This window comes from Atheta coriaria, unplaced genomic scaffold (genome assembly GCF_025399875.1).
Source record: "Atheta coriaria isolate IRGN ID8LTWV9N9 unplaced genomic scaffold, Caltech_Dcor_3.1 hic_scaffold_11_pilon, whole genome shotgun sequence".
Classification (NCBI taxonomy): Eukaryota; Metazoa; Arthropoda; class Insecta; order Coleoptera; family Staphylinidae; genus Dalotia; species Dalotia coriaria.
This window is the reverse complement of record NW_027045453.1, coordinates 107,684-131,388: the sequence shown is the minus strand read 5'-3', so window position 1 is coordinate 131,388 and position 23,705 is coordinate 107,684. Positions and strand designations below refer to the sequence as shown.

Below are 23,705 nucleotides of genomic sequence, written 5' to 3'. Positions count from 1 at the left end.
TCCTCATCATAAAAGGTAAGTTTTCTTTTTATATGCCTGTGTTTATCTTTGCAACAACAACAAAGCGACATGTAAAACTTTCTCAGTTAAAATCAAAAGAAGTCGCATCACGAGTGAATGTAACAAAAAAAAATTAAAAGTTAAGATCTGGGAAATAAAAGCAAACCAGGACAAAATCACTTGAGCAAACATCATTATCAACGAAAGAAAAAGTTTCCGCTTTTTTGTTTTGTTGATTATACGCGCCGCGCCTCAAAGGATTAACGAAAAAAAAATGAGTACAGTGGAAAGTTTGGGCGCGTTAAAGGGCTCGTTTCCACCACCGGGGGGAGAAACGAAATGAAGATTAAGATAAAGATGATTAGGAAACATGTTCCGCATTCGGCGCACGGGGTGTATAGATAAAAATGATAAGCGTCGCGTTTGGTGTTGCTTTCTACGCTGGCAGCGAATTCGGTTTCGCTGGCATGGCGAGTTTATGATGGAACGATGGGGTAATGGCGATAAAAGTTAATTAAAATTGTTTTTCTCTCATTTATTCTTAGATTATGCCTTATTTATATTTTTACTCTTGAGTAAATTTTAATATTCTTTAGTTTTGATAAAAGAAATTCTTATGTTTAGTGTGATACACCTGCTTTAATTAAATTATTTCACTCTTTGTTTCCTACGTTTTGTGCTATCACCCTTTGTATTTGTTCGTTAGTTCTCTTTGTATTTTTCGTTTAATTCTTTTATATTTTCCTTAATCTTGCGTAAGTTTCCAGCAAGTTTCAGCACCTTTTGCGTGCAGAGTTTTCATTACTTTGCCAAATGTTTATCTTATCCATTTCTTTTCGGCTGCAAAGTTGTTCTTGCTCCAGCTGGCATTTTCTACGTGTGTGTATGTGCTGGCGAGTGAGTCGGGGCCTTTTTTTAATTAGCGGACTTTCGGACGCGAGAATTTCGCCTTTGTTGCCGGCAGTGTTCCACAATTACATTGTGTGCCGCGATTCCATATTGCACCGACTGCCGACTTCGGCCATCCCTCGGCGGAATTGTTGCGTCTTGTGGAAGCTGAATGCAGCGCCAAGCTCCCGTACACCCGAGTAGTTTCATCTGGAAAGTTGAACCCGAGGGAAAACCCTTATAGGTTGAATTTCGGTCGATGGTTATATAGACCAGAGTCGATTTTTATACAGCTGGTTTAATAACCATGAAAGTGCTAAAAGTATATTTTTAAGTCGCTAAAAACATTTCTCGAAACGCGGAAGAATTGCTTTCTATCGAACTTTTCACGTATTTTTACAGGATTTTAAAATTCTGTGAGAAATTTCAGTATGTTATATTATGATACGAGTAGTTATTTTGTGCACGTATCATCATTGCTCTCTTAAGACTAAAATGCGAATCCCTATCTATTCCTGCTTGGCAAGACACGCAAAGCACGCCGTTGAAGGCCCGCCGGGCTTTCGCAGTCCTGGAATTTCCCGCTTTGCATTTTTCGTGCCTCTTTTCTCCTCCAGCCATCCCACAGTCCCACGCAACATTATTACGGGAAAATCTGTGTAGCATTACATAATAATCATGTTAGATTTGAAAATGGGTCAATGGGGAGCTGGGAAATTGAGTAGGAAAACCCAAATCCATTGAAAAAGATAACCAAAAATTCCAAGAACGCAAAGTAACTTCCAAAGTTATTCCAGATAATTGTTATCTTTTCTTTGAAAAATCTGCTGAATTTTGCATGAACCAATAATTACCTTTATCATAATATAATTTGCCATTGCTCAGCGCCTCCACATAATACTTTATATGTACATATTTAAAATAAAATCGCATGTTGTGTGTAGGCGTTAATTAATAATTAAATTCGACAAAGTTTGCACGTCTTCAACATCTCTATCGCCTGTTTACAACTTGTGATGCGGGCGAATGCTCGCTATTATTTGCGTTTACCGTGCTAAACTTGCGCGCGAGTAGTGCTTGCAAGTTGCTATATTTACTAGAGTTTCCCGGTTTCCTTGCACATTTCGTTGTTTATTACTTAATGCATCGCAACTAGGTTTCGCTAAGCACATCTGGGTCTCGCGGCGCGACCGCAAGCATTTCCGGCGGAGGCAAGTAGTAGCGGCGGCGGTGGCGGCAGCGCTATCGGGCGTTCGCAGCCATACGATGATCTGCCTAATGAAACGCGTCTTAAATTAACTAAACAGATAAACGTGGGACGTGAACGTCGAACCGCACTCTTGCGCGTGTTTAATTGATGCTCGGCTCTACCGATATCATAACTATGAATTTTCTACCGAGTGTTGTTTAATTTTTTAATTTTTTTATGTATTTGCACAAAAATTTACAGGTTTCAAATTATTTAGCTACAAAATAAACGGGGCAGTAGAAACCGGAAAACCAGATATTATGAAAATGTGTGTCGAAATATGTACGGTTATTACGGGGTGGTTTGGGTCTGCAAAGGGTAAACCATTGACTCGCTGACCGGGTTTTTTTGAGAGGAGGATATAACAAACTCGCGATAGCGTCAATCGATTTTTTTATACATCGTCTAATGCCATGAATATGCATTTACTTTTTTTGTATACATCTATCTATTAATTGTTATTATTTTAAAATTAATTTTACCTCAAAATTTATAGCACAAATCAAAAAAATTAAATAAGAAAACTGTTATTTAAATTAATTGGATTTGGATTGCTTAAACACTTTGTATATGTTTATGTAATATAGTTAAGGGTGGGATTTATATACAATTGTGTATATTATAGAATTTCACGTGAATTTTCCGCATCGGCGTGCTTCGCTCTCCGGCTTTCGGACTTTGCGTGTGTTGTGTTATAAATCGAGCAATTTTATGCGCCTGGACGGACGTGTGTGCGCAGCTTATCTAAACGCGAAATCTATTTACTATTTTATGGGCAAAAAGTATGCGTCGGGGCACATTATAATAGCCATAGGTAAAATATATCGTACAAAAAGGTTCCAAACAAAACTGCACATGGTTTTTAACTTACTATGCAATTTTATTTTTATTATAGAAAAAAGTAGATAACTATAAAGCTTTTACGTAATATACAGGATGACTGGTTCTAGCATATTCAATTATTGGAACACAATAAGATTAATGACATAAATCTGCTTTTTCATGCATTATGGATGAATATCAGTGTCAAATTTATTCTGGTGTGATATGTCAATAATTGCTATTATTGAATATTGCACAATTATTAATTAAATTTTGCATTCGCGAAACCTTTCGACTGTTTTTGGATATTTTAACATTGATAAGATTGACGTGACGTGAGTGACAATGAGAAAGTTGGAAGCACAGCATGAAAGTACATGAATTTTCACTTACTCGGTGCATTTGCGAACTTTTCACTTGAAACCATTAACAACTTATAAAGCAATTTTCAATGCTTTACACTTTAAAAAGCTGTTCACATTCCGCCGGGGCTGAGATTCTAATGAAGCATTTTTTATTGTGAATTAAGCAATGAACAAATTTTACGCCATGCATGCTTTTTCCAATTTTTAAAACATGTTTTATCATTAAAATTTGCGTTTTAACTATCTCGTAAAAACTAGCGCATGAAATTGCGCACAGAATATTGGATAATAAATGGGCGAGATATTTTTTCACTTTTATTAGATTTAATCATCATTTTCATTATTTCGTCTGCGTAGTCTATGACGGTGGCGGGCATTAAATTTTCATTTTTATTGCCTCTTCGCGTTTATGTACATGCATATATTACAATTTTTATTTTTTATTTTCTCGGCGATGTGCATAACGACATTTTTATTTAATGGGTGTTTGGTTTTTATCAAATGAAAATTGGATTATATGATCAAATTCTCTTAAAAACACAAATTCCGGAAGAATTTCCAAATCTAATGAACTGCCGATCTGTTGGTTAAGATATTATTGACACTAAAACGCCTCGTTCGACATGATTTATGCAACGACATGTCGCGAATAGTAAAGCAAAATATTTTATGCTTGGTCATAAAGTGGTGCGCATGCATTTGCGTATCAGTTGCGAAACTTATGTGATCAGAACTCTAAACGAATTGCGCACTAGGGTTGCAAAGGGTGACAGGGCAACAACCGACCGTCAGTTGTAGGAGGCGGGCAAAAGCTAGCTAGGAAATGAGCTGCGCAAAGACCAAAGGACCAAAAGCTCGCGGGGAAGTGGATCACGAGCGTTGCACGGCTGAGTGGCGAGTGGAGTGCGGCCGGATGCAGGCTGGCAGCGGCCAAATTTGCATCGCAATTGGTTTTTGATGTCGTTAGAGACCTGCATTACATCCATCCAGGCACAAAGCTGCAATGTGCAAATGCGAAATGCCGAAAAAGTCAACCGTAAAAAAAATCTAATTATTTAATTCCATCAGACACGAATTATATGTGTCTGAAAATTTGTTTCATTTTTTTTTTACGTTTTGAACTTTGTATTCTGTTCGCTGTCGTCTCACGTCGTGTTTTTCCGATTTCCAGCGACCACAACAAACATTCTTTATGGTTGATATTTGCAGTCGTGTCGTGCCGGCTTGTCACGTGGATGCGCCTTGGATGCGAAACTGCTGAGGGAAATTCCTCGACGCACCCCGGGTTTTGTTGCTTTTCTTGCGCTGGTGCCGCTTGCACGTCGACGCCGACGACGTTGAGCTGTATTTATGTACATAACACGTGTGTGACAACAATATTCTTCCATCTTAGTGCCTTCTCGTTTACTTGCAGTTTCCTTCTCCTCGTTTATCTAACTTTTTTTTTCGTCTTGAGCTTTGGACGTGTTTGGTTTTAGCTTGTGCTTCGTTTTCATTTCGCTATCGTGACGGCGTCGCTGCCGTCGTGTTATGATACATGATGCGGCCACGAAAAACAAGCAAGTACAAAAAGGAACGTATTGCCGGAAGACGAATGGCACGACGAACGAAGTCAACGATGCGCGTTATTGTGACGAGATTAGGCGTGCATGTGCGGACATTTTGTTTCCGCGCGATTTCTCGGCGAGTTTCTTCTTTTTCAAGGGTGGATGCGCGTTGGGCGATTATAAGGAATAGCGGTTGCGTGCAAGCCGGTGAGCCGGGCGTAAACTGAAATTTATTGTCAGAATGTGCGGAGGGACACAAAAACACTAAATATGATCTGTTGGAAGAAAGCGCCACTATAAAAACTGTTACATATGGTGTGGTGACTTCTTTTAACATGTAATACAAATATTTGCGGTGAAAAATAAGGAAATAGCTTGTTTTTGCTGTTTTTTTTTTAAGATTAAATATTTAGTTGATTTTTCTACGAAATTTTGTTCTTAAATTCACTTTAAAGAGAAAGCGGAAGAAAAACATGGTCCTCATGACAGTTTCCCCCCCCCCCCCCTCAATGTTTATTTTGTAATGTTTGACTTTATGGCGGGTATATTAAATTTTATTTTTACCCCACACTCGAAATGTTTTTTCGCTGTGTTTGTTTAAAAGTGAATAAATTATAATTACATAAAACCTGTATAATTCCAAGTGCGTCGGAAGCATTAACCGACAATAATTTACCCGAATTGCGCATATTTTACCCGCGGAACACATGCCATTCCCGCGCTCGAGCATTTTTCCGCCGTTTTCCAACATTTTTACAGTTTTATATTGCGTTTTATACACAATAAACGTTCATTACATTCATCATAAAGCTCCAGAAGGGAAAGCTTTTACTCGCTCCCGTACACCAGCGACGTTCCGCTGTATTTCACTCCCTCGTTTACGTTCCTTACACGCATGTCACTCCGGGAATTTTTAATGTCACGCAAAATCACGAGTCAAGCAAGAAAGTTGGCTTTTAAAATGTGTATTCTGCATGTAAGTAGACACACGGCGCCTCCCCTACTGTGCGAGATGGGAAATATTTCACAAAAGGTTAATGGACAACAGATGCGTTCGACGTTATTGTATCGTGCCGGTGGCAAAAAATAGAAAAATACGGGATAAAGAAAAGACGTTGTATCACGGTGATCGTGAATAAAATGAAAAATGTCGCGCTGACGTTGGCTGGAGAGAAAGCAGCGAATAAAAATTTTGCCCGCCACGTGGTTCCGTGTATGAAAACGCAAGCTGCGCCTGTTTAGAAACGGAAGCGTAGAAACATGGTTGGTGGAGGTGCCCGGCGCCGGTGCTATTGAACGATTGACGATTGCAGATATACCATATTGAGAATAAAAGCTCTATATCCTCTGGAACCGTGATGCGTCGCGAAAGAAAAGGCAGTGGGTGGGGGAGAAGAAGTGGAGTGTAAGTTCGGATAACACCGCACAAAGCGGCTGCATTTCGTTCATACTTTTCACAGCTCTGTGTTTTTTTTTTTGTGTTTATATTCACAGTCAGCTCCAAACGACAAATTCACTAAAATATACCACAAAAATATGCTTATAAGTATCTAGTTCCGGACATACTGTATATTTGGTACGTGCACTTTGTTAGATAGTGTCGTACGGTTGCACGCTGCAAAGACGTATCGACGTGGCAGACGTGCCAGAAAGTTGTCCGCCTCGGAGCACAAAAGTAAAATTGATACCTTTTCCGTTTTGTCGGCAGCGCCTTGGACGGCGGGCCATTCAAGACGTTCCGGCAAAACTTTTCCATCTGTTACCGCTCTGCATTCAACGGCACCAATAATATTAGAGCATGCGACGCTTCCTGCAACATTTCGAAAGTTGAAAAATTGCGTTTGAATCGTTGAATCATATCGGGAATTGCGGGCGGCACCTCCACCAACGGACTGCAAACAAATTATTTGTCACATGACATGAAGCTATTTTATATATTTTTATAGAAATGACAATTGTATAATACTTTCATTTACAAAATTGATACTCATCGATTATGATATTGCAATATTTTTTTTACTTTGATGATTTTATTTTATTTTAGTCAAATGAATATTTTTGACTTCAGCTTTTACAAATGCAATAAAAACAGTCATTTATCACAATATTATTGACATTATTGGTCATCTGCGAATATTACCAGGTACGTGGGCTTTAAAACAATATTCCTATCTACGATGGAAATAATTGTGGAAGTTTAGTTTAGCACTGAAATAATAGTTTGATGTTTATTGATATTTATCTCTAGTTTCCCGAAATAGCTGCTGGTTGAAGCAGCTACTTTGAAATGCTAGTATAATGCAATAATATTTTTTAAACAACAGCAACAAATTACCAGGATAATTTTTCTTATTCTTTTACTTATTTTATTTGTAGCCTGATTTTTCCTTTAGTTACTATCAGATTTTAGTCCATTTTGATCGTTTGATGGAAACATCATCAATGAAACCTCCACATATCACCCTTCATCCCACATTATTTACACTCATTATCAATCAATCATTAATACGGTGCATACAACCCTCTCTTTTGGTAAACAGATTTAAATTTATGATCCGGTAGCTGAATGTAATAACAATTATGGAACCGAGTTGTGTAATGCGGTTTCCCCAATGAAACTTGCGCGCCATTCGTTTATCCGATTCGTGGACTGCATTGAATCGCGCCGCATAGAAATGTGCTGCATTTGCTTCGAATGCGATAGATTCGATTGAATCTCGTTTTGGGTCGCGCATCGACGCACCGCTGCACGCTTTTTGCGCGTTGTATTATAATGCAGTCGGGTAGAGTGTGCGGGCGACGTGCATGGGCGTGCAAACGAAGCGTACGATGCGAAAATATCATATTTGCTATAATAATGGAGAGCCGATGTGTTGTGCGTTGGGACGCTCGAGTGGCCTCGAGTGGGCCTCGACTCGTTTCACTCGTTTCATCCCGAAAGGGATTTCAGGCTTTTAGCTAATGAAAGCCCAACGGGCGTCTAACGATTCAATTTTGCACGTTGTTGCACTTTAACTAAATTTCGTATTTTTTACAAATTCAGTTTCAATTAATTTTGCAGAACTAAATTGACTTTTTCAGCTTTATACATGGAAAATTTATTTATTTTTTATTTAATTTGTTATTTATTTTAATACATCAACTTGCAACTAAAAGGTTTTAAGCAAATTTTATCAAATAAAAAAGGTAGCTGGCTCAAATCGTAATTATCCTATGATTCCCCTATGTGTACTACATTTTCATCGACTGTATTAAATTGGCTCCATACTCGTACTTGTTTTCTTCCGCCGTTTGGCTTTGAACAAAAGTTAATGAAACCAACGAGCGCACACAAATAAAAGCAAGGGGCGGGTGGGCATGGTGGGGCGGTAGATACCACTGATGAAAATAAACTGCGCGCAGCGCAAGCTTCATTATTTCGTCCTTGGCTTGTAACGCAATTTCCTCTTTGACTTTGTGCTATTATACCTTTTCGCTCGTTGCTTTATTGCCGCGCGTCGACAACTCCGCGGGCATCTTTTCCATCACCGCCGACATTCTTATGTTGTACGCATTCACAATTTGCGCATTGTTTCATAATAACACATTGTTTATTTTCCTCATGTATATTGCTTTCTTTTTGTTTATTAATTTGTATTTTATTACAAGTTTCTTTCCGTTGAAGTCGAAACTTCTGACATTTATCAAACGAATTGTTTGACAACATGGCTTTAGGGTGGTTGTTAATGGATATAGAGAATTCATGCCGAGGCCATCAACAGCTTGGCTCGCATTCAACCTGTTAACACCATTACCATAAATACCCATAGTAGTTACCCATAGTTACGGATATAATTAATGTACCGAATGTCCGCAAACACAACCTACTTTTCTCGTGGATTATACAAAGTGTTACGGTTTATTGACATATGATTTTTAATTTGAATTTTAATTACGTATTCTGGTGTATGTACGCATTGAAATGCGTGCGTGCGTACGTGTGGTCCAATGACATTCAAATTCACGAGCATCACGATTGGCAAATACAAATTCGCTTGGTGTAGTGCACGAGAGCAGCATACCTTTCACTCAGGTACTAACCCTGGAGATTCCCTCAGAGGGGGCTATAAGGTGTCATCAACATTGCTTAGTCAAATCATTGTTTACAAAATATACAGTGTGTTTTAAAATTAAACAAATACAACAAATAATCACATTAAAAATTTAAAAATAAACTATATGTTAAAGAATTAATATTTTTATCTAGTTTTTAAAATATTAAGTTTGTGGGCATAATTAAACATACTGTATGTGATTCTATAGACTTACTTGTAACTTGTGATAGTTGTACGTTTGCGTTTGATGGCTGTCGCTTCCTGAGTGAGAGTCGGTTAGCATGCAAAACCACCCCTGGCCCGTTCCGGTGGCGGCTCCGGAATATCATAGATACGTTCGACGCATACGTAATTAGTGATTATGGTAATGGCAGTGCGCGTCGAGCGCGAATTCAAAGGTGGCGAGAGGTGGCGCATTGACGAAGGCGTCCACGCGGACATTACGTGTGACATTACACGAAATAACCGAAACCGAGCGGAATGAAAGCACTCATTTTAGAACAATATTTCTCGGATACCTGCACAACAACAACAAACAACAACGGCGCATAAACGCGCATTAATATTCATTCGGATTGCGTGGGTGTTATCAAAGTGCGGTTGGAATTGATTTTGCCTCAAATCGCTGAGTTATTTATAAACCTAATTGTATGTTATGAACATACATAATTTATTTTATTTACCTGCTGGTTAAAATTTAAAATTTATATTATATTTATAAATAAATTACTTCATTATTGGTGCGTTTTAAAAAGAGTCGTGAATAAGTACCTGGATTATTTTAAAATTTTCTTTTACGTGGTTAACAGTATTTTTTAGTCCAATGACTCAAAGATAAAAGTAAGGGCTAGACTTTAGGAAGAAGATGAAAGAGCTGAACTCTCGATGTAATTTAGCTTTAGCATTTTTTACCTTCGAGCGTCGTTCGCGACGAACGTGCGAATATGTGTGGGCTCTGTTCAATCATCCTCTGTGAAACGATTTTCTCTCGGCACAAAGGTGCCAAAGGAAGCAAGAAAAATGCGCCGGATGAAGCTATGAAGCTTTTTTACGTCTAGATAAAGTCTCCAGACCACGAGCTGGAAATCGAAGTAAAAGAAATTACCCTATAACAGTATACGAGGTGTTATAATACTCATCAGACATCGCAATCAAAGATGATTATCTTTAAATATTATTTTAATAATTGATGAAAGAAATTTATGTATTTTTTGATTTGTTATTTTAATATTTGATGAGTTTAGGTGAGTTTGTGCTGCAGTGAGTCGGTTTATTGAGACGAAACGAGGCTAAGTCGGCCACAGATATCGGTCGTTTGGTCCATATTCGCGTCTCGTGAGCTCCAATTTAGAAATGCGCGAAGCGTCGGACAAGAAAGTGGAGAAACGTTTCCTCCATCCGACGAGATCCAACGACATCCTGCAATTGCGTCGCGGACCGCGTGGAGAGTGCCCCTTTGGATGTCGATAATGAAGCGTCGACTGACGACTGCCGCTCACGAAAGCTGCGACGCTTCGCGAGATTCTGTAGCGCACTTTATTCGCCTTTATGTGTCACGCTTCGAGCTTCGGCTGCAATTTTCTACGGTTTTTATTGGATTTCTACGGGCGAGACTTGCGCTCAGCTTACATTTATTGTATCGGGAACATATTTTTCTTTTTGCGCAAAGCAAATTTGCCAATTTACTTGGCGAACAAAAAACGTTGACTTTTAACCTGACGACACGAATTAAAAAAACGTATATTTTGGAGTTATTATAAAACAGATTCATTAATTACGAGTTAATTTGTTCATATTTATTGGTTTCCCAATGTGATCTCGGTTAATTACGGGAGTAATTTGAAGGCTAAAGAAAGGATGTGTTTCCTGCCAGCCAGCCGAATAACTCGATCGTTGGGGTTAATTAAAATTTATGCCGCATTCGTGCTCGCGCGCTTGCCGCCACGTTTGCAAAGCTTTATTGTCTTTAGAGTGCTTCAGCGTTCCGGTCACATCGCGCACGTTGCACAGAAAACCTATCAAAACCAGAAGCAGCGTTTTGGACGAATACGTTTTACACAAAAAGTATTTCCAACTATTCAACTCGAAATTTGGTTAAGAAATTATTCAATCGCCAGCCAATTAAAATCTTGACAATACCGTCATACCTATAATATACTATAAAAGAAAACGGCTGTTGATTTTTATAACCTAAAACTTAATTTTATGTATTTACTACTATGTATTTACTAATACTACTGTATGTACTAAATTATATTTTTCTTAATACGACCATAAATTTAATCGCATTAAGTATTGTGTTTCACGTAGCTAACATTTTAATGACGCATTGTTAAAATACAATTTCTCGGCTGTGGATTTATCCGACTTTGCAGATTTTTACAATCTTGACGGTTTTAACGACGTGCTCTTCATTACTTCTTTCATCCGTTCTGATAATACTGCCGATTTATGCTTCGTTTTATTGTATTTTATTTATGTGCCCCTAAGATTTATTTCATCCACTTGATTACCAGTTTGTGCGACTTGTGCATTCGTCGAGGGTGCAATTTTCCAAATGACCGTACCGCTGCTGCTGCAAAAAAACACACAATTCTGAAGCTTGGCAATGAGATTTTAAAAATTAAGCGCACGAGAAACGCAGATTAAACCGACGCGGCGATCGTTACGAGGCGAACGTAAATTATCGATGGAAATTAAAGCTCCCAAGCCAGGCGAAGAGCTCCGGAAAAAATCCGCTCGGGAATGGCAATCTTAACGCGCAGATTTAATCGTAAACGAGGGATACATAAACTAACGCGTTCGGTCCGCAACAGAAACGAGTCCAAAGCAAAGAAACCGCCCTGTGCAGAAGGTGATTTAGCGAAAGTTCGACGGAGCGGAGAATAACTTATGTTATTTTGCGGTTGGGATGTAAACACATCTACAGAGTCATGCCATTTATAGGATTTATTAAAGTGTAAAGTATTTGGTATGATCTTTAGTTTAAAAATAAAATAGAAAGTTTAAAAAAAAACATTTAAATTTTTCTTATTTTTTACTGAATATTTTTTGTTTATGGAAACACTCGGTAGTAAACCACCTAAGTACACACAGTGAATAATGCGACGTGCTTGCTTCACCTCCTATTCTCTCCATTCGCCATGCTCGCCACCTTTGAAACGCACTCTATGTCGTTTTCTTGCTCTTGTTGTTTCTCCTGCCGCCGCCTGCTGCAAAACCTAAAACACGCCAAACGTCTTGAAACAACGCAGCTCGGACAACCAGTAGTGGTATATTCTTGCAGTCAGGACTGACATTGTCTTGACAATAAAGCTGCCGACTACTTGTGAATGCTACAAACGCTCTGCGCCGTTCACTTGTAAGCCTCGCGAAACGTCTACTTTGTCTTTGCTGGTCTCTTTGCAGGCAGGGGACAAACTGCCAACTGGCGTGCGAATTAGCGAATCGCCTCGCAGGATTTAAATTGAGCCGTCTCGTTTGTATCCAACGCTCTTGCCCGGCGCCTCCACGCGATTTAGATTCACTGTTAAGCTCTTGTCGTGTCTTCTCCCTTAAAACATGTTTCGAGTAAGAGCTGATTAAGAAAATGTAAATGTAAATATATTGCAGTTAAGGGACAAATAAGGTTGGAATTAATATCTGATGATGGAGCAGAATTAATTAAATTTGTTGCTGGAAAATATGATGGATTGTAAAGATGTCAAAATTGTACTTTTCTATCAAATCGTACTAATCGAACCGCAGCTGTGCAGAATGCACGCGATTTTCCACTCGTGCAAGATTTTATCCAGGCAGGCGATATCGCGATTTTCTTGCAAAGTGGGCGATTACCTTGCGCCCGGTTTTTCCACTTGTGCACGTGCACACATCTCGTTTTCGAACGCAGGCATTTGAGTATGAAATTTTCTTTCACTTGTCTACGGAAAACCATCATTTCCTATTGCCCGCAATCCCACTGAAATATCAATCACACATCGTACGATTAGACAATACCTGCATGTGTTCCTGACTCAGGTTTCTTTTATTTTATTCCTACCATTTCCACGAAATCTTGAAATCGTCGATTTCTTTCATGATTTCCAGGTTTAGCTGAGGGGTTTTCTCACGTTTTCCTTACGGTTATTGATGTTCTTTGATTTCTTTCGCATTAAACTTGATTCATCAAAATATGAAAATAAAAGCGGAAAAATGAAAAAGAAGACTAATGGCGATATTGTTGGCAGCGCATCCAGCGCGATTCCGTTTCCAATATTTCCGTGTTTCCTCATTTCTGTGCTTCTCCAATTTTGCCGGCGCGCGTGATTCATTGCATTGCAAGCGTTTGAGTTTCCGGTCAGGATGAATCAAAACGAAACGTAGCTTGCGTTTCTTATCAGGAAATTTAATTTATGTGTATAGAAATATAGAAAATGAGGAAACCGGGGAAGCAATCGGAGAGTTGGAGAAAAATTAATAAATTGAAACAAATTACGTTGTATGTTTCATTGGAACATCATTAAGATAATATTTGTTCATTAGTACCTATATATAATATAAATTAAGTATATTATTTTGTTAATTTTATCTCTGATGGTCGGTTAGATAAACTGAATTCTGAGCAAAGGAAAAGCGCAAAAGGCTCTCGTGTCAGGTCTGAGCATTCAGTTCTTCGCTCAGTTAGACGCTTCACTCATTTCGTAATCAACTAATCTGCTGCTATCGGCATGCTCGTGTGGCAGGAATCTCGCCGACTCGATTTCCTCATCGCCGGTTGTGCAGATTACGTTCGGGAGCGTTTTGGCAGCGTGGTTTCAAATCGCGCCATCGCGCCAAATGCTCCGACGCTCCTCCGGATGTTCTGAATGCTGCGGGATCGCGTGACGAATCCGGCAAGGAGGTGAACACCCGAAACGGCTGGAATTGTATTCCGAGAGCCGCGTGAGTCGGAACTATTACGTTACGAGCGATTAGAGTATTAGCGTTGATGGCACCGCGCCGGAAGTGAGTCGATTCACACGCCGCACGCCACGCACATCCCTCGAATCACGAATCCTGCAAAATGTCCCAGCCAGCCAAGAGGAGGCTGTTCGCTATTGTGGGCTTCCGTCTATGAATACAAATGCGGAAAGCGGCATGGCGGAAAGTGCAATGAACGTCGGGTAAATAAAGCAACAAAACGACGGGCGAACGGGAGAGGACGCTCTGGGAAAGACAAATAACGAGCGCACAAAGGCGCAAACACTGACGGCGTAACAACAGCTGGTCGTAGGCGCCCATCGGGCGGCGCTACATCAGTGACACTTCGATCTGTTTCCGCTGTCAATATGCTTCTAATGAAATGTGAAACCGATCAACCACAGACGGGCATAATCCCGATAACAAACGAACTTTTGTTTATTTAACCCTCTTTAATTAAGAAAATTAATAAATATATAATTGTAATATTTAAAGAAACATTGTTTTAAAATTATTTATTCATATTCCTTATTTCTATTATTTTTAATTGTTGCAGTATGCAGTGGAAATTTACCACCGACGTTCTCATTGGACATGGACAACCTAGCGTTGTCAGAAAACACGCCAGTGGGGTCGATCGTTTACAGCCTGGAAGGTACAGATCCTGAGGAAGGCCCCTTATATTATGGCCTTGAAGGCAGTGATTTGTTTCGAGTCGATCGACTTAATGGTAACGTGACGCTTGTCAAGCCATTGGACAGAGAGGTAATTTATTGATAAAGTTTAAGTTTCACGAGAAAAAATCAATACCTACTTTGATATTACAAAAGACCAGTGAAAACTCAAGCATGTCAATTTTTCGTTCGTACTTTACGTAGGTGAACGATACGCTCAACTTCAATGTCACCATCGAAGACGAAGTGAAAGATGCGCCTCGCGGCGGAAACAATATCGTTCGAGTGCCAATCACCGTGATCGTCTTAGACGAAAACGACAATGCTCCTCTGTTTCTCAACGTGAGTGCCTCGCAGAAAAGAAGGTCTGAAAAGTTGAAATTTTGCTATGAAATGACATATTTTGGTGTGTTTAGGTGCCATATGAGATATCAGTGAAAGAAGACGCCGAATTGGGTTCGACGGTGTTCGCGCACGTGGAACTTGCGGATCCGGATTCGAGCGGGCAGACGATCGAAGTGGAGTGCATCAATCTGCCCGGATACGAACACGCCTGCGATCTCTTTCAGCTGCAGCAGCTCGACGCGTCCACGAACAGTTATAAAGGTGTATTCACGCTCACCGGCAAATTAAATTACACCGTACGCGACGAGTACGAGATGTTACTTAAGGCGACTGTAAGTATTTCTTCCACTCACACCCTCGGAGGCAACCCAGGGCTTCATTCCACTATCTCTTGCCACCTAACACCTTTCATCCTGGTTCATCGTGCAAGCGTGCAGTCTATTCCAATCTATTACGCCGGGAGTATTTGGGATGTCTTCAAGGAGTCTAATTTCGTCCAAATTGCATTCATTTATATTCGCAGGCTCAGAGCAAATTAAATCCAAAATTAAAAATAAGATTTAATTAATTTTCTCGTGGCACGTAAAAATGTTTTTATTGCAGGATGGAGAGCTGACGAATTCTACAAAGGTAGTGGTTTGGGTTGAAGACGTGCAGGATACGCCGCCGAAATTTGAAGGGGATTTGGAAGCCGAGGTCTATGAAGATGCTGAGATAAATTCGTTGATCATGACTGTGCACGCTGAGGATGGTGATCGTCAACATCCCCGACCAATTGTCTACGAACTAGTCAATAGTAAATATGTGATTGGAGTGTTTGTAAACTAATACTTATTGTTTGTTGTTATCTTTTTTACTAGACCCCATGAACTATTTTTTGTTGGATGCGCATACTGGGGAGCTGCGCACGGCGAAACCTCTTGATCGAGAAGTTCTGGAAAATGGCACCCTCACGCTCATAATTAAGGTACGGTCCTATGAAATCTTACCCTACAGAGTTTGAAGAGAAACTTTGAGAGCGGCCCGTCGTTGAACGCGAGTAAAATCAAGCTCGAACGCTTACGCTTAGAAAACAAGTTTCCGTGGAAATATAACCACGCAGAGCGCTTAAATCTTTATGAAAGTAATCAAAGTTCGAGTTATTAAACGCGATAGGTAATAGGGTTGGCGTAAATTCTTGTTCGGCGCTTCTCTCCGCATCGATGGCTACAAGCGTTGGCGAATTATTTGAAGAATTATGAATGCATTATAAGTGCCCGCCGCGCAAAGTAAACGCACGAACGTGGCCACCGCAGGAAGGAAGGAGCCGAAGGAGGCCAAATTAGAAGACGAAAAGGAGCGCTTACGCCGAAAACCGAAAAAGAAAAGTTATCGGTTGTGCCGCAGCCACCGCGAGCGTTTTACCGGCGGAATTAACGCGGGCGGAAAATCCATCGCTTGATTAAATTCTCAATTTCAATGATTTACTGTCGGGGAAAAGCTCTCAATGAACTTCAAACGATCTGAAATAATTCGCTGGAAAAGTTTCAGAACCTAAATAATATTTACTCAGTGCATCCGCAATAAACTTAAATGCAAGAACTGCTTACATACTCGATAACAATTAATTTTTTGCGTGTGTTTGTTTCTACAGGCTAGGGAATTAATCGATGGACAGAAAGGCAACGACCCACTGACGACGAGCACCGCCCGGGCGACGATAACGATAAAAGACGTTAACGATGAGCCACCCACGTTCAATAAGCGCGACTACCACGTTGAGATACCGGAAAACATCGCCGAGGGATCGCCTTTGCCAAATCTGGATATGAGCGTCCGCGATCCAGATGTTGTAAGTCATAAGTTATAAGTTATATCCTCGTTTGCTAGCAATTTTCTTTGCTGTGTTTGGTAACACTTGCTGCCGATTACGACTTCTAATGCGCTTGCCTTTTTTTTTAATAATAACTGAAAACGAGCATAGCGTTCTTATTAAATGGTTCATAGCTTGTCAGCTAATAAAATATCATACATAAACTAAATTTAGTTTCTTTCTGCTTGAAAAGGATCGAAACGCTGAATTTTCTCTTTCGTTGATTGACATCTCAAATGCGTTTGCAATTGAACCGGAAACAGCGACCGGATCAACTCCGGTAACAATTCGCGTTGTGAATAGTTCTTTGGATTATGAAAACCTAAACCAACGAAAATTCTTGATACTTGTGGTAGCGAAAGAGCTTCACACTGAAGAACAATTGTCCTCAACTGCTACTTTGACCATCACGGTCACAGACGCTAACGATAACGCGCCATCGTTTGATCTGGACAGTTACGCAGCAACTGTATCTGAAGTTGCAACCCCTGGAACCTTAGTTACTACAATTGTGGCTAAGGATAGAGATAGTGGTAGATTTGGGGAGAATGGCATTGTTTACTCGTTGGTTGGAAATGGTGCTGAAAAATTCACGGTGAACAACCGCACAGGCACTATTACAATCGCACCCTGTGCGCAACCAGGCGAGGGTGACTGCCTTGACTACGAGACCAAATCTGAGTATTTACTCTCGTTCCGCGCCGCGGATGATGATGGCATGGGACAAACATCAATCGTTCCACTGCGAATCACCCTCACCGACAACAACGACAACGCGCCCATGTTCAGCCAATCGATCTACAAGGTGTTTGTCGACGAGGGCGCGACGCGTTTCGATCCCGAGCTGGTGATTGCGGCTAGCGATAAGGACAAAACTTCGCATATAACTTACGCGCTCATTGCCGGCGATCCCGAGAAGCTTTTCTACATGGACCCCAACACTGGCAAGATCCGCATTGCCAAGCACGGTGGCTTGGACCTTAGTAATGATACTAACACAAACAGTATTTTACTCACAATCGAGGTAAGTCCCAGTCAACTCATTATTCAGAAACTTAATTACGGGCAAACATTTTTTTGCATTAGGCAAGTGATGGCAAGTTCACCGCTAGCGCCCAAGTTGAAATCAACATTCGGGACATAAACAACAACGCTCCAGTCTTCACAAAAGACGACTACGTGATCGCCATTAAAGAAGACGCTATTGTAGGAAGTGAAGTTTTGGTCTTGAACGCCACGGATGCTGACACTGGCATCAATGCCGAGCTAGTCTATAGATTATCCAAGGGTCATTTTGATGATTTTGCCATTAACTCTGAGACTGGCGCCGTGACAATCGCCAACAAACTGGACTATGACAGGCGCAACACGTACACGATTGAAGTGGTCGCAGATGACAAAGGCACTCCTACATTGTCCGGCACCACCACTTTGACTGTCAATGTTATCAATACAAACGATAAAATGCCATACTTTGTTCCGACCACGCAAAAAGCAGAAGTATTGGAAGATGCTCCGGTTGGCACACATGTTCACACATTAATTGCCCTAGATCCGGATGTTAACAATTCAGAGGCTTTGAATTTTGCGGCGACTGAACCTATAACAGCTCTGGACAAACATGGTCATCAAGTGCTGCATAGTGACGACTATAAAGCTTTCTTTTCGGTGGATAGGAACACCGGACGCGTTACAGTGGTGAATCCTTTAATCAGAGACATTGCTGCTGTGGTCAGAATTACCGTTCTGGTGACGGACATTACTGCATCAACCATGCAACAAGGCGAAGGCATGTTGATTATTACGATAACAGATGTAAATGATTCTCCTCCGATGTTCACGCCACCTTGGACATTGGATTTTCCATTCTACACTTTGGAATTGAAGGAGGAACAACCCGTGGGGACTATCGTTGCAACGTACAGTGCATTTGATGAAGATTCGGAGATTGCCGGCTATAGTATTATCCCCCCAAGTGAATACTTTGCCGTGAACAACGGCACGGGGATCGTTCAGATCAAAAAGAAAATCGATTATGAGGAGACCGAAAAATTAAACTTTACCATCGTCGCGTTCGATTCCGGCTTTCCGCAACTGAACGTCACCGCGACTGTGCTCGTGAGCGTGATCAACGTGAACGATAACGACCCGATCTTTTCCGCGTCCAGCTATAACGTCAGCGTTCAGGAGAATCTCGCCAAGGACGCGCACGTGCTCACAGTCAAGGCTAGCGATGCCGACAGCGGAGTCTTCGGCGACGTCACGTACGCCCTCATCGGCCACCATAGCCAACATTTCCGCATCGATCCACGGACGGGCGACATACGCGTGGAAAACCCCGAATTTCTCGACCGCGAGGCCATTCACGAGACGACGATACAAGTGGTTGCCTCGGACAATGCGCCTGGCACGCTCAAGCGTTCCGCCAGCGTACCGATTCACATCGAGATCCTCGACGTTAACGACAACCCGCCGAAATTCAATCAGAGCACGTATAACATTAGCGTCGTAGAAAACGTTAGACTCAACCCACCCGTACCATTGTTGACCATCAATGCCACAGATGGGGACGTGGGTGCCAATGGCGTCGTAAGATATAGGATTATCGCAGGAAACAACAAAGGTAAGCACCTCTGCTATATAATTTTCCCACTCTTCATTGTATTCTAATTGCGCGCTAAGACGTCTAGCTATGTCGACAACGTTTTGGTTTTGTTAACTGTCTTGTTGAAGGGTGCAATTGTTTTAATGATAAATTAACCGTTGTTCTGTGCTCCTGCAATAGATGTATTTCTGTTGGGCGAGGAAACCGGCATCCTGTACGCACATAAATCGTTAATCGACGGCCCTCGCAATTATCAATTAATTATCGAGGCGAGAGACGGTGAAGGCGGCGGGGCGCTGACTGATCGAGCGAGTGTGAACATCGAAGTGCAGAACGTCAACGAATTCCGCCCGTCGTTTATTATGCCTGCGTTAGCAAACGCTACCGTCGAAGTTACCGAGGTAATGTTGAATTTACTTAAATTTACTTAATTGCATTACTAATCTTTGTTTCTTTGATACAATGGTACAGACTGATGCAGTTCCCGATTTTTTGGTGATGACTGTGAAAGCGACGGATAAAGATTTTGGTGAAAACGGGCGAATCACATATCATCTGAAGATCGATGACATGATCACACAAGAAACTCCCGAATTCTCCATCGATGCGAATACTGGCGAGCTGAAAACTCGCAAATTATTAGACCGAGAGCAACGCGCCCAATATGATGTGAGTATCGATTACCAACCGTGTTGGCCACTTGCTCAATTTCCATTCCACCGCTCGTGTTTTATTTACTCGAATTTTCAGTTAATCTTGGCTGCTCGCGACCACGGCATGCCCAAGTGGTATGAGACCCTCTGCTACTTAACAATCTTGCTGGTGGACATGGACGATAACCGTCCTGAGTTCCCCGACTCCAAGACGACTAATCCGTACACGTTCTATATCAGCGAGAACGACGCGCCTGGTGTCCGCATCGGACAAGTACGAGCTTTGGATCGAGACGAGGGCAAACACGCCCGCGTCTACTACTACCTCCTGTCTGGTAGCGAGCAGGGTGCTTTTACTCTGGACAAGTCTGACGGCTCGCTGTACACGAATCGTTCCTTCGATCGCGAGCAGCGCGCCGAGTACGACCTGTACATTCTTGCTAACAACGATCCGGACTTTTATCTCACCAACGAGGACCGCGACAATCTTACCGAGGAGCAGGTCACGCACGACGGTAGCATCGCCAAAGTGAAGGTGTACATTCGCGACGTAAATGACAACGCGCCCACGTTTGAGCGAGACGTCTACTACACGGCGGTGAACGCGATGACCAAAGTCAACAATTTTATCCTAAACGCAACCGCCTCGGACCCGGATTACGGAGCGAACGGTAGCATATCCTACTATATCAAGGCGTCCAATCTATACAAGTACGGGTCGGACAAGAGCTCCGGTTCGATCATCCCTTCGCCCTTCAACATCACGCAGCAGGGGCAGATCAACACTGCTTCGTATCTTGCCGAGAACAATCAGCATCGGTTTATCGTCGACGTGGTAGCTAGGAAAACGCCTTTCCCGAACGCGAGACAGTCACGAAGGTGCACGTATGGATTTTTGAGCCAAATCAATTAAATCGGATTATTCTGTCGAGACCGGTAGACGAGGTCCTACGGGAAAAGGATGAGATCGTCGCAGAGTTGAGCAATGCAACTGAAAGTCGTGTGATTGTAGACGAGATTCGATATCATACAGATGATATGGGTAAAAAGAACGAAGAATGGTAAGCCTTTTGTAATATTTTACTCAATCGAATATTATGTAATTCTCTGTTCTTTACTTTTCAGGAGTGATATGTATATCCTCGTGGTAGATCCCAGAACGCATTCTATCATTCCCGTTCCTGAAGTACTGAAAACAATCGATTCAAAGTATGATTTCTTGAAGGATTACTACGCTGGGTTTGCCATTGAAAACGTTGTACCAGCATTTGCTACTGAAAAGGACGACGCGTTTGATCCGGCATTAGCGGCACTCATAGCTTTGCTCATTGTGTTGATTGTTGGAATTATTACGTTTACGGTGGTGTGTTGTTGTTTGCGTCATTGGACTATTGCGCCTAATCTAAAGAAAAAGGACGCTCTTATTAAGAAGGCAATAATTGACGATCTCAACACAACCGAGAATCCATTGTGGATTGAACAGTAAGTCGATTATAATATCATAATAATTTTAAAATTATTAATTTAATTATTTTCAGGAAATTAAAAATATATGAAGAACAAGAGTTGACGATGCAGGTTTTCAATGAACCAGAGAATATGAATAATCGGAGAAGTAGTGATGAATTTATGCCAGTAAGTCTATTCAAGGTAGTAAATTGATCATGTTGCTTAATCTCTTGCTTGTTCAGGATGACAATACATACGCGACGATTCAACATCCAAACCGCCGTGGCTCTGTGCATATGGCGACCTTATCAATGGCGGATGAATTCGCCGATTATGCAACGTTATCTGGAGTGGCACAACATTCCAATAGCAGTACACTGCGTGGATCGCCAAATGTAAGCTTATGAAACTAGTGGATGTTTCATTTAATTTACACGATGTTTTCTTATTGTATTGCAGTATTATGAGGCAGCTATGGGCTTTCAAGGCTCAACATTCCAAGTCCCAGAACCGGCTAGCAGCTCATCCGAAGATTTCAACTCATTTAATCGCAGCCGATTCAAGCAGAACAACACCAGCGGTGGTCTCGACAAGACGGAGTTTGTCGCAGAACTGATATGAATGCCCTGATTAATCTAGTAGACTCGAACCTATTGGTAAGATAAACAAATGACAATTATTATACATATGATATGACAACAAGATGATAATACGAGCAACGTGATGACAACAGTTGCAAATTAATTTCAGCAAATTAACTTTTAAAAACGAACAAATTCAGTGACAAAGTGTGTGATAAGACAATACAACGTTTTAGGGGACAGCACGCCGCACCAAAATCAATGACGGTGCTGTTCTGCTTGCAAAAGAAAATATTGTAAAATAATAAGATTACTAATATGAATGAATAGTTAAGTCGATGAATATGAAGTGTATGTAGCATTCTTTGCATTGCATTTTTGTTTTAATTGAACCATTTGGAAAGGGTGGAATTCTGAGGTACTTATGACATTAAAGTGCAACGTAAATAATGCAAAATAAAATAAAATGTTTAGGGTAAAATTGTATACAAATTTTACTTTAAATTTTGTAATTTATTGTTGAAACAAAAATAACATTTAGATAAAAAACGATTGATGCCTGCTTAATTTAAGTTTTAAGTTCACTTTTATTACACATAAGACTCAAACCAAATTTTTTTTATGGTAAACTGTATTATAACTAGAGTCCGACTAGTGCCCCTGCAACTGCGGGTCGGATGTCAATCTGTCTTGCTTAGTTCGGCTTAGTCGGTTAAGCGCTGTTGCGAGTGCTCACGTGTTTTGTTTATTCATGTTCATTAATCAAACGTAGTGACCCTTTCTCGCGATTCTTGATATTTTGTAGCATTACTTAAATCGATTGACGATCAGCGGCATTTAGTAGTAACAGCCCACTGCAGCGCACAACGAATGATTTGAGTGATTCTTTGCGGAGCGCGCGTGGCGTCCGTCGAATAGGTATGTTCCGGTTAAATGAAGTTAAATTTATGTGTTTGACGTGAATACATTTAGAATCTCTGCGTGGAATAGTAAAGAAGTGCGTATAATCAATTCTACATTCAATTTGCGGAAACGTGTGTGTGCGCCTTAGTCCTTTATTGATAGAAGAACAAAGGAGTAAGTAGCATCAAATAAAACTTTACTTTTATTTAATTTTTTAAATCTTACACCATGTTATTGCTTTATAATAATTGAAAATGATTCAGTCAATAAAGTGTTAAGAAATAACTCCGCATGTGGTCTCTAATTCAAAATCTCTTATTTATTTCTCTAATTATACAATCTCTATACTCGTATGTCTCATGATCTCGACTTCTCCCCTTTTACACGGTCGTTTCTCTGCCGCGTCCTCTCGTCGACTCCCCTCTCGTCTGTCGTCTCTCGCACACCTTGAGTATCCTTCCCCCTTCACCCGCAGCGCTTGCGCGCAGTTCAGCCGAGTACGCCACAAGGCCATACTTAACAAAAGGCTAATTTAATTTTACATTATTGCTTACGTGAGTCCCTAGTGTTCACTTAGTCGTTTTCAGGATTAGTATTTTAAGCCATGTTGAACTCTAAGAGGACACCATAATATAGTATAGTATAGCACAGTGCATTATATGTATGCTGTAGTTTTATTGTACTGTAAGATATGAAAGTATAAATAAAAGATAAAAAGATACGAATAAGATTTGATAAGT

At 40.8% G+C, this 23,705-nt stretch overlaps 1 protein-coding gene across 1 annotated transcript; it reads left to right on the top strand.

The window, feature by feature from the left end:
* Window positions 1-5: 5 nt before the first annotated feature.
* LOC135801633 (cadherin-87A-like) lies at window positions 6-22,614 on the top strand. Its single transcript, XM_065315091.1, is given in 17 exon segments — window positions 6-15; window positions 14,460-14,668; window positions 14,782-14,919; window positions 14,994-15,254; window positions 15,526-15,718; window positions 15,783-15,889; window positions 16,556-16,753; window positions 16,968-17,798; window positions 17,861-19,397; window positions 19,560-19,780; window positions 19,851-20,048; window positions 20,130-20,871; window positions 20,874-21,093; window positions 21,158-21,514; window positions 21,571-21,667; window positions 21,724-21,876; window positions 21,941-22,614. Coding segments are annotated over 16 exon segments (5,586 nt in total). The 5' UTR covers window positions 6-15; window positions 14,460-14,497; the 3' UTR covers window positions 22,103-22,614.
* Window positions 22,615-23,705: the final 1,091 nt, after the last annotated feature.